We start from the raw sequence: 12,018 nt of genomic DNA, 5'->3' as shown, positions 1-12,018 counted from the left end.
GCGCCCTGCCTGCATCGCCTGCCCACGCCCCTGGCCTGCAGCCAGCCTCTGCCCCACAGCCAGCCCCTGCCCGCACCCCCTGCCTGCACACCCTGGCCTACAGCCACCCTGCCTGCACCCCCTGCCCACAGCCAGCCCCTGCTCGCACCCCCGCCTGCACCCCTTGCCCACAGCCAGCCCCTGCCCGCCACCACCTGCCTGCAGCCACCCTGCCCGTACCCCTGCCTGCACCCCCTGCCCACAGCCAGCCCCTGCCCGTACCCCTGCCTGCACCCCTGCCCACAGCCACCCACTGCCCGCACCCCCTGCCTGCACCCCTGCCTGCAGCCACCGCTGCCTGTACCCCTGCCTGCACCCCCTGCCTGCAGCCACCGCTGCCTGTATCCCCTGCCTGCACCCCCTGCCCGTACCCCCTGCCACAGCCAGCCCCTGCCCACACCCCTGGCCCGCAACACCTGCCTGCAGCCACCCCTGCCCGTACACCCTGCCTGCACCCCTGCCCACAGCCAGCCCCTGCCCGCACCCCCTCCTGCCCCCTGCCCACAGCCCCACCCACTGCCCGCGCTCCTGCCTGCACCCCCTGCCCCAGCCAGCCTCTTCCCACAGCCAGCCCTGCCCGACCACCCTGGCCGCACCCCTGCCCACAGCCAGGCCCTGCCCGTACCCCCTGCCCAGCCAGCCTTGCCCGCACCCCTGCCCGCGCCCCCTGCCTGCATCGCCTGCCCACGCCCCCTGCCCGCAGGCCCTCCTCTGCCCACAGCCAGCCCCTGCCCGACCCCCTGCCTGCACCCCCGGCCTACAACCAGCCCCTGCCTGCACCCCTGCCCACAGCCAGCCCCTGCCCGCGCCCCTGCCTGCATCCCCTGCCCACGGCCAGCCTTCTGCCTGCACCCCCTGCCCACAGCCAACCCCTGCCCGCACCCCCTCCGCTGGCACCACCTGCCCACAGCCGCCCCTGCCTGCACCACCTGCCCCAGCAGCCCGTGCACACTCCCTGCCTCCAGCTAGTCGTGTCCATGCCCCTGTCTGCAGCAGCCCATGTCCACTGGTGCCCTGCAGTTCTCAGGCATAACCCCTGCACACCTGCTTCAATGAGGGGGGCAGGGAGCAGCGGGACCCACACATGTGCACACCCTGGGGTGACCAGACAGCAAGTGTGAAAAATTGGGATGGGGGTGGGGGTAATATGGAGCCTATATAAGAAAAAACCAAAAATCGAGATTGTTCTCTATAAAATCGCGGACATCTGGTCACCCTAGCCACCCCCAGAGGTGTGCAGGGACCCACACATGTGAAACGGAGCTCATTTCTAGTTCAGGCCCATCTTTTTAAAAAAGAACTTTAGGTAGGGTTAACATACATCTGTATTTTCCTAGAGATGTCAGGCTTTTTGGTTCTTAAATCGCTGTCTGGGTGGGAAAATACCGACATATGGTAACCTATTGGTACAAAAAATACATACTGTGGCACATCCCTTTAATCAGAATTTTTTATAGGGAACCGGTTGTTAAGATTTTAGCACCAATCACTGCATTCCCCTCTTTTAAGATCTTCCTGGTTTGTTTCCTACACTTCAAGGGGCCTGGATTCAGTAACTCAAAGAATGAGGACTCAAGTAACCCCATTCTCTGTTGTTTCCTATCCATCTCTGAATTCAACTCAAAATTGCCTTCCTGATTTTCAGAACTTTCAACTGACTTGGCCGACCCTACCTGTCTGCCCATACATTCACCTACTCCCCTGCCTATGCAGTTCTGATCTTATTCTCCTGTGGCTGCACTGCTAACTCCACAGAGAACAGCCACATTCATTTGTGCTGTCCAAGCTATTCAAAACATTCTCTTGTTCTAAGCCAGAATCACTTCCTTTTCTTTAAATTCACCTGAAAACCTTCCTTTGTATTGCATTTCACACAAGTCCTAAAACTAGTGGAAATCAAATACAAGTCATCTACCACTTAACACACAACTGTGCAAAGAGCTTCAGGAAACAGCAATGCTCTGTACATTTCTTGAAAATCACCCTAAGTAAACATTAAAACTGAGAATCCCTCGTTCTTACCTGAAAGGGTTATATTCAATCACGTTGGTGTGTTCAGGGTCAGTGGCTGCAAAAATCTGCTTGATCTCTCTGGAACTAGGTTCTCCTATAGCCTTCAGTTTGTTCAGGATGAGGCTGATATTGGCCATTGGGAACTTAATGGAGGGGGAAGAACAGAAAATACTCAGCAAGGCATTACTTAGTTAATGTATGCACAGTGTTATGGGGGCACTCTATAATTGCTAAGCATTATCATCCTCATTGTCTCATCTCAAATGTGCAGTACATATCACAGCATTTTCTATGTGAGTGAGAAAAAGCCAACTGCTGAGAAAATTTGCTTTTTACTGAAAACGTTAAAAACTCAATAAATGTACTTATCTTTTATACCTTCAGAAAGCTTAGATTTTAATTACTGAAAACGATGCCCAGTCTTGCTTCAATGCAACATCAAAGCAGGTAGAGGTACATTTTAAAGCACAAGTTTAAAAATTGTTTTTGCCCTCACTCTCCACTGCTGCATCCCACTTAATCCTCATTTAATACATATGATCAATTTAAAATAAACCTTTTCATCCTTCGCTTTGGTGAATAGCTTACTGCAGTTCCAGTGCATATGCTCAGTCATTTAAACTTGCCATTCGCACTGGGTTCAGCACAGATTGTATTATAAGGAACCAATTTTTCCCAGAATGTAAGATGAACATTTCTTTCAACAAGTGGCATTCTTCCTGATTAGGCCATTCCAATTAGACTTGAGCACTTAAGCTTCAAATCCAGTATTCAGCTTTGCTATGTTAAAACCCTGTACATAATTTGCTTGCTATTCTTAAAGGTGTGTAGTCAACAAGAATAAAACTTTGATTTTTATTTTTTGGAATAAACAGTCATTTAACAGATGCTGAATCAAGTTCTAGAAAATCAGACATGCTCCTCTGAAGAACATACAGTCTAATGAAACAAGCGAAAACACGGTTTTCTCCCATTTGATACACGGTGTTGTTCTGAGTAGCAAATATTGAAATTAGATAAGGCTGGCAATTAAGGATCTAACCGTAAGAGAGGTTAGGCCTGACTCTCAGTTACACTTAGCATAACTGAGAGTCAGGCCCAGCATCTCTTAGGCATCTTTTCATCACCCTGGTTGTGTTACAAGCCCTAAAAGTGGGTGTACCGTAAGACCCTAATAACATTGCCTGAGCAGCACAAAGGGGCCTTAGTGTAATTAATAATCACCCGTTTGAATTAACCTACCTGCTAGACAGGACATGCACACTTTGTCATTTACGACTTGTCTACATGAACACTTACTTTGCAGCAAGCTGGAGTGTGAATCTACCCTGCACTAGTGCGTGGCAGGCTAACTATACTTGTGTACCTTGCTGACACTCATTAACAGTTCCTTAAGGTGCTTTGATCTAGTCTCTTCAGCTTGGCTAAAACATGCAGAATATTCCAGTTGTGTGGGAACTGGAATTTCTAATTTGTGGGAAATTTCTCAGTTTCTAACTTTGTTTTCATTCCAAATCGGAACAAAACCAAACAATTTCAAAATTTCCCAGAAAATGATATTTTTGAAAATAATTCATTTTGGATCAATCAAAATGTTTCCTTTGATTATGACTTTTTACATTTTTATAATATAAAAATGAAATAAATTTCAAAATTAAAATCAAAATACTCTGTTCCAAAAATATAGAAATGGAACTTTATCAAAATGCCTTTTTTTTATAATCTAAACAAAAATGCATCAAAAATCAACACATTTCTGCAGAAAGTTCCTGTTTTGGCATAATGGCATTTTGTAATGGAGAAATGGTCAGCTGGAACTCTTTTGACCAGCTCTAAAAACAGACACGGATGAGGAGAGTGATCAAGTGATGGAAGGAAACAGAGAACTAAAGGTTAGAGAAATATTTAATTTAAAAATAAAAGGATTAAGAATAATCTTAAAACTCTCTTCCTCTAGAATGTATTTATTTTTCATCTGTTTATCTTCAACTTTTGCTCAGGTAGGTGAAGTACGAGACTCCCTGGACCACTGTGACAAATTAGTATACTTAATCCTAATATTCAGTATTCAAATACCATGCATAAATCACTTAGGCATCAATACAACAATAAAGCTTATTTTCACCATCTGTTTTAAAATCTTATCTGCAAGAATAATAGTTTTCAAAACTCATTGTTAAAGGACTGTTTTCTCAATGTTTCTTGTTCATATTCTGCCAATTGTAATGCTGATATATGCATTCACTTAGTCTGAAAAACTAGGATCTCATTTATTTGCTTAGGGATTAATCAAATGCAAACAGCAGCTCCAAAGAACATTTGTAGTTTAATGGTGCACTGTATATTTTGGAGCATAGTTTGGTTATGATACTAGGAGTACAAACAAATTGCAGGGAGTAAGAGGTGTATATAGCTTTATCTTTTTATTAATACATAACAGTTAAAACACTTTATATCAACAAGCACTCTACAAACGAATAATCCTTACTTCACCAAGTGAAGAAGACAATGTTAGTATCCTTATTTTACAAAGGAACAGAGGCTGAAAACCTGTTTGTTTCACTCAGATGAGTAGTGCATGGGGCCCAAAGGCATCAAGAGTTAGACTGTGTCTACTCTACCATGACTGGGTAGTGGAATAAGGATTTCCTCCCTCCCACATGAAACAGTGTTAGGTGTACCCACCCCTGGGATCTGGGACTTAGGCACAGCAGAGTCCTTGAATGGCTGCTTCTTCCCCCCTTCCTTTTCAGTGAGCAGGTGGTCAGGGAATAGGTAAAGACTTGACTAGAGTAACACTGTACCTCCCCTCCCACCACCCCCACCCACACAAGATGGCAGGACACAAGGCTGGAGGGAAATCCCCTTTCTTGTTAAGGACTGATTCAGTGTATTCTTTGCCCTTCCCCACCTGCCACTGTGGGAAAGGGGAGCTTTGGAGAAATTATGACTCAGACACACTGAGTCTGAGACACATTTCCTTCTGGTGATCCACCACAAGTAATGCAACTTATACACTCCACAGAACTGTGCCTCAGGGCACAATCTGGCCCTAAGCAAGTTGCTCAAGGTGAGTATGGCAGAGCGGGGGTTAGAACTCAGGAGTTCCTGATTTTACATATTCTTCAAATGCATTTTTAAATAATTTCAGAATAATATTTTCAACACTTCAGAGAAAAGACTTCCCAAATATGTACACCTACAGTTATAATTATTTCATCAGAATCTCCCTAAGTGTATGCTTCTGCACAGCATACCCAGACCAGTAGCCCACCCATAATATCTGCAATTCTTTATAGCAGCTTGTTTTTATCGTCTCCTCCAAGTTACTGTTTCTGCCAGTGCCTCATGTGACAACTGCTGTGGGAAGATGCAGCCAGAACAACTATGACATACCTGTGTGGCTTTGGTTAACATCGACTCTGTTACCAAGACCACGTATAAATTAACTGGCACGATAAAAGTATGTATCATCAGTTTTTCCCCTCCCTCTGCTAATTATTGCTTTCCTTTCTGAAAACAATGCCAGTGTCAGCAGATCATGAAACTCAATGCAACTGACAGCTTCAATTCCCTGTGAAGGGAATATGTGATATTTGTGACAAAGCACATGATCAGAGATTATATATATATACACACATATACAGAGAGGGGGGCAGTGAAATGATCAAATTGTTAAGATAAATAATTAAATAATGATAGTTCGGTACACATTTTAGTGTGAAGAAACATGGTAAACTTGTTTCTGAGAAAATTATATAGATAAGATACTCAGTGCACAGTCCTGAAAGGCAAAATAAAATAGCAAAAGCCCAATTCACCTCATCTGCATGCTTCTCCATATAATTGAAAGCATACTCATCAGCATCCACTAAAAGAAAGTTGTGACCATGGAAACAAACTTTGGCTCCAACAAACAGATCCTGAGCTTTGAAGTACTCAGATATCTCACTCTTAAAAAGCTCCTGCCCAGGCTTCTTAATACAACTTCTTTCCAGGAACTTCCCACCAAGTATCCCTGGAGGAACAGAATTGTAAATAATTAGCTGTACTTTGCTATTTTGTTTTTAAATATTAGTTTTCATCTTCAAGTTTCATCTCCCAAACTCCCTCTCTCTCTCTCTCATTCCTGAAAAGGGCCATCTGTATCAGTGCCCACAGCAACAATTACACTGTGCACAGTCCATCACATGTGATCCTTTTAATGCCTGCCAACACCTTCCTTTTTTCATAAAAATGTGAAAGAAGTTTGCCTCTTCTCATGGTTTCCACAACCCAGACATCAGCACTGGGATCCTTGGGAGGGATACAACACAAGCAATTGCACTTGAACAGCTAAAGCCAAATACAGCTTTGGATAAGGAGAAAGTCCTAGTCATATATACTGAATTTTTGGTTTACCATTATTCCAACTTCTTTTTAAGAGCTTATGAATGTGAAAAAACACAGGACTGAGATAGCTCTTCCAATGCAACTTAATTCTGATCTGTTTTCCTTTGTAAACTTGACGTCCTCATGGTAATTTTGTTTTCATATATAATGATTTTATACACATCATGGGAACCGAGCATGTAGTTGAAGTGCACTGTGTGATTTACACTATAGATGGATTTTAAAATGTAAATGACATTTAAGTGCCAAGTACAAGTGCAAGTAGGGCAGAATGGGTACCATTGTTTGCAAAGCTAAAGTGACTAGCATGTAAAATACTAGAAGGAATAGGCTTTCTTTTGAATTGATTTACTATAGTTTTGCAATGCCCAGCAAATCTGCATCACATTTACCAAAATCTAGAAAACAGTTTGTGAAGTATTATGTTTTATCAAGATATGTTACTATGTTAAACGTGCACTACGCCAGTTCTGCAGTGCCTGGGCTTCATTTCCTGTTTATATCTAACCTTTCAAACCAAAAGCCAAAAAGCATACTTTTATAACTTTTTATGATGTCTTACATATTCTGTAGTGATGTAAATCCAATAAAAAGCTGATGGACAGTGTAATAAAATGCCATTTATAGTCAAAACTGTAAGTGAATGTGAAACCCAACTACTTATTAAACAAGAGTTTGGATCAGATATCTTACTTAATTGCTCCACTATCATAAAAGTGATAGAAAAAATACATTAAGGTAATGATCAGGGTCTAGCTTAAATCCAAAAAAAGCATGAAAATTCAAAGTTAAGGATGGAACTCTGAACTTACCACATTCCTTTTCACCTAGGTATAGCAGCACATACGATACTTTAGATCATACAGTTTTAGAAGATGTATGCAATACTTAAGCACAATTGGCCACCATGAGATTGGAATTTCAGCCCTGACTGCACTTCCCTCCTTCTGTGTGTTTAAATTAGAAATTTACCTTAATGTGTTTGTCTAATGTTTAAAAGTAGCACTTTTCTAGTATTGCAAAGAAAAATTAAAACAACAATAAGGAACACCGCTAGGTTAAGGACCTTAGGTTGAGATCAGATGAGCAATTTCAACGGAAATCTACAAGAAGCAGACTCAAAATAAACACCAACAAAAAAGTCTTCCACTGAGATCAGAGCAGTCCTTGCAGGTGTTTGTACAGCTGTTAGATTAGTATTAACACAAGGTGAAAAATGGGTTATAGTCTCCTATATGGGGAGCCATAGGTCTCAGATTTTGCCCCCATTTTCAACAGAAGCTTCAAAATGTCCAAAAAATTAAATTTCTAATCTAATTTGCAAAATATTAATAATGAGTTGCTTCTCCCCCTGTGATTTTCAGGATGCTGTCCTGAGTAAAATGAGAACAATGTTAATATTGTAGTGTTAGTTTTGCAACTCCAAATAGTTTAATTTGCCTATTAACATCAATTTCTAAAATTAAAATAGGAATAATAAGCATTTTGAATCTGAGTAAAAGAGGGATGATCATTAAAAAAAACAACCACCAAAAAAACAATTTACTGTTACTGCCCGACTCCCATCTGTTCTGAGGTCATTATTATTTTCCCCTACTTAGATCCATTCCAGTCCCACCTCGCTCCCTATGCCAAAGTCCCCACTCTCCTCCTCCAATCCCTGTCCTTTTGCCCTTATCCCTTGTACCCTCCCATCTGTGACCTCTGCCACCCCTCTTGATTCTCTCAGCTAGCTCCTTTTTCTCAGCCTTTAAACATATTTACTTCTCTGCATTTTGAAAAATAAATCTTCCTCAGTTTCTCCCACCTTTCCAACTGCTACCCTGTCTCTGTAACCCCTTTCACATCCTAGGTCCTCCTGTTGCTTGTACTTCCTTTCACTCCTCTGTTCCACAGAGACTTCTCTCACTGAGTCAGTCGCCAATCAGCTTTTCTTGGCCAAGTCCAAATCTCTCTTCTTCAGTCTCATCCTCCTTGATCTCTCCATGCTCACCCTGCTTGACCTTTCTACTACCTTCAACACTGTTAACCATATCATCCTTCTTAACTCTCTTCTACTTCGCTTTTCTGAACTCATTTACTTTTATTTGGCTATCAGATGCTTGATTTGGAGTGCTCCCTTCAGTATCTCCTCTGGAGGCGTCGCCTCCTCTTTACCCCCTCTTTACATCCAAATTCTGTCTTTGGCCCCCTCCCCTTCTTCCTCTATACTTTATGCCTGGGTAACCTCATCCACTCGATTTGAGCTACTACCTTTATGCTGACTCTCTCTCTCTGCCAATGACTGATCCCCTTTTGTTCCCTTCTTGCACAAGCCTGTGCTCTGCTGAGTGCTGGCCTCCAAGCCTGAAATGGTCTCACTGGTCTGGTAGGCCAAGCAATCTCCCTTACTATATATCTTCTCAAAACCCACTGCTTTTCACAATCCCTCAAACAGCAATCCGCAAATTCCATTAAAAATTATTTAAGGTAATTAACAAAACAAAAAAGACCACCCAGGAACTATTATAACAGGTAATGTAGTACCCAAACAAACCCTTAACTTTATTCTGTGTATTTCTACGTCCCTGCATCCCTCCTTTTCCCTTTTGTTGTTCAATAACAGCAGCCGCAGCAGCAACTGGAAGCATCAGTATCGATAAAGGGTTTGTGTATGCATTACGTATTGTATACTATATAAAATAAGCAAAATCCAAGGGAATGGAAAGACACTGATATATGTTCCACCCTGCGGGATTTGTACCAGCATCCTCTCTCTATTGATATATCATATATGGAAGCAACTGTTTCTATAGACAGTTCCATTATAACTAGTTATGGATCTAATATGTAGGCTGGAACAGTGAAGAATGAAAGCTAGAGGCTATGGAACACAGGTAGAGCACCTTTCTACACTCAATTTTTGCCTCTACTTCAGGGGCGAAGGGGCGGTAGCAGCACTCATGGAACATATATGGACAACACATCATGAAGAACCAATTACTGTAAGGGACAAGCACCCATTTTTTCTTCTCTGAGAGCTTGTCCATAAACTTTTCACTGTTGGTAATTCACAAGCAATGACCTAGATTACAGGAGGTGGATGCTAGGAGTCTACCTAACCAATGCATCTGACGAAGTGGATATTTACCCACGAAAGCTTATGCTCCAATACGTCTGTTAGTCTATAAGGTGCCACAGGACTCTTTGTCAATGATTGTAGGTGAGTCCTACCAAAATTAGCATCAGATCTTCATGCTTCCACTATGGAGTAATGCTGGGTGAATGTGTGTACTGAGCCCAAAGTAGCTACTCTAGTATCTCCAAGTATGGGAACATTTATCAAAGAAGCAACAGAGGATGTTTGTGCTCTGGTAGACTGAGATGTTAGACCCCCCTATGAGAGCATGTTAGCTAATTCATTACATCACATGATACAAGCAGAGATCCAGTTAGAACACCTGTGTTGGAAGGGCTTGTCCTTTAACCCTGTCTGCATAAAATATCAATAATCTTGGGGATACCCTGAATGGCTTAGTCCTATCTACATAGAAGGAGAGCGCTCTAAGAACTTCTGTAAAGTGTGCCATTTCACCTCAACTTTATTTGAACGTGGATTTTTTTTTGGGTGGGGGTGGGGGGGAAACAGATCAAGGGATGACCTGAATTAAATGAAAGAGACCACTTTCCGTAAAAATTTAGGGTGTGGTCTTGCTGGCACCCTGTCTTTATAGGGGGCCTTGCCATCAAGTAATAGGATTTGTCGGGCAGTGGAATGAAGCCCCAGTAATAGGATCTTTCCACTCAGGTCAGCTAGCCAGCACCCATGCCATAAAGTGCAGGGAATGTGGATCCAGATGGAGAATCTCTTAGTGCCTGAGATATTACATCAGCCTGGAGAGGCAATTGTATTGGAGGTTGGATGGAGAGATTCTTTAGGTGTAAAGTACCGGAATTGTCTCAGATATCTGATGAAGTGGGTTCTAGCCCACAAAAGCAGATCCCAAAATAAATCTGTTAGTCTCTAAGGGGCCACCAGGACTCCTCATTGTTTTTGCTGATACAGACTAACACGGCTACCACTCAAACTTATAGAAATGAGGTTACCAAAGATCTAGAAGCTATACCTACGGCATCACAGGCTGCTTGGAGTGATATGCATAACAACGTCACCTTCAGCACTGAGCGACTTAAATTCTTCTCTACTGTCTTAAAAAAGCCTGCCTGCACATTTAGCCATGTAATCCCACTTCAGATAATTGTATTTTGCCAACCAGGCTTGGTAGTTAATGATTCTCATTTGCAGGCTTGATGTGGAAATAAATCCACATAAATCTAATTTTTTGGGTTCCTTGTCTTTTCGTGTTGCTTTGTGTTGCCTTCCATGTGATCTCTCTCATTTACCACAAGAACCACCCATGATGCCAGCCATTGCATATAAAATTGCTCAATACCCTGGGAAGACACTAGATGGCAATGATGATCTGAGCTCTTTGATGCTGATTCCAAAGAGGCAGGTGTCTGCCAGAGCAATTTAGCTGATTCAAGAAGTCCATTTTTGATGGGCACTGCAAGAGATCCAAGTATGGATTTGTGTAGGATGTCCAGAAGCTTCTGCGATTTTTCCTGTACTGCTTCAGTTGGAATCTCTAGTGTGTCAGCTATTCTGCATAACAAGTCCTGGAACATCTTATAGCCCTCTGGGGTTGAGGTAAATGATTCAGGGACTACTGTTTCATACTGGGATGATGAGAATATGTGAAACTGGGTTAGGATGGCCTCTGCTTGGGCTTCCTCACTGGAACCATGAATGTCTGTTCAGCTGGGAGTGGAGCAGATTGGGTTGGTGGAGGTGAAGAAGGGGATCTAATCCTGGATTGGGAGGCAGGCACTGGCCTTCTAGCCTGATGCTTTCCTCCCAGAGCCCAATACAGACAAAGGTACTGTTAAGCACAAGACCCAGGTAGCCAAGGGAGAGGATACCAGAGAATTCTATGCCTCTTTCAGCTTCTACGTTGAGGGTAATAGAACTCAACCCTTGACTCCCTCTCCGTGGTATGCTGCCTGAATATCTAGACTCTGGGGAACAAACTGGGCCAACCTCCTTACTGCCTGCAGAGCCTGAGGAGCAGAATATATAGTCCTCCTGGAGAGAAGGAGCTGTAGCAGCTGGTGTGCTAGGAGCACCTTTAGTCCATGCTCTGGTTGGTACCACTAATGTACCTGGTACCAGTATCAGAGCAGCAGTCGGTGCTGGAGGAGGTAGTTCCATCACTGCTGACAGTGGAGAGTCCAGCACTGAAGAGACCAGTAGGTCTTTCAATGCTATATAAGATTTTGATATCAATTATGCTGGTATCAAAGAGAGGTGAGTAGATGGTCATAGTGCCAGGGTTATTAGTATGAGAGACATCAGGGCCTCAATGCTGAGAGGTCTGTTCTGGGAGATTTAAGTGTTACCAAGTGAGGCATAAGGTACGTCTACACTACGGGATTATTCCGATTTTACATAAACTGGTTTTATAAAACAGATTGTATAAAGTCGAGTGCACGCGGCCACACTAAGCACATTAATTCGGCGGTGTGCGTCCATGG

The 12,018-nt window shown here is 43.2% G+C and overlaps 1 protein-coding gene across 1 annotated transcript in view; it reads right to left on the bottom strand.

Annotated features, from left to right (window-relative positions):
- Nucleotides 1-12,018, bottom strand: part of EFHC2 (EF-hand domain containing 2) — an 83,176-nt gene that overhangs the window by 17,751 nt on the left and 53,407 nt on the right. The window contains exons 9-10 of the mRNA XM_032795811.2: nucleotides 5,874-6,070; nucleotides 2,062-2,195 (exon numbers count right to left, since the gene is read on the bottom strand). Coding sequence (XP_032651702.2) covers nucleotides 2,062-2,195; nucleotides 5,874-6,070 — 331 coding nt within the window. The remainder of the gene's footprint in view (nucleotides 1-2,061; nucleotides 2,196-5,873; nucleotides 6,071-12,018) is intronic.

The sequence above is a fragment of the Chelonoidis abingdonii genome, chromosome 1 (genome assembly GCF_003597395.2).
Source record: "Chelonoidis abingdonii isolate Lonesome George chromosome 1, CheloAbing_2.0, whole genome shotgun sequence".
Classification (NCBI taxonomy): Eukaryota; Metazoa; Chordata; order Testudines; family Testudinidae; genus Chelonoidis; species Chelonoidis abingdonii.
This window is presented reverse-complemented; position numbering and strand designations above follow the sequence as displayed.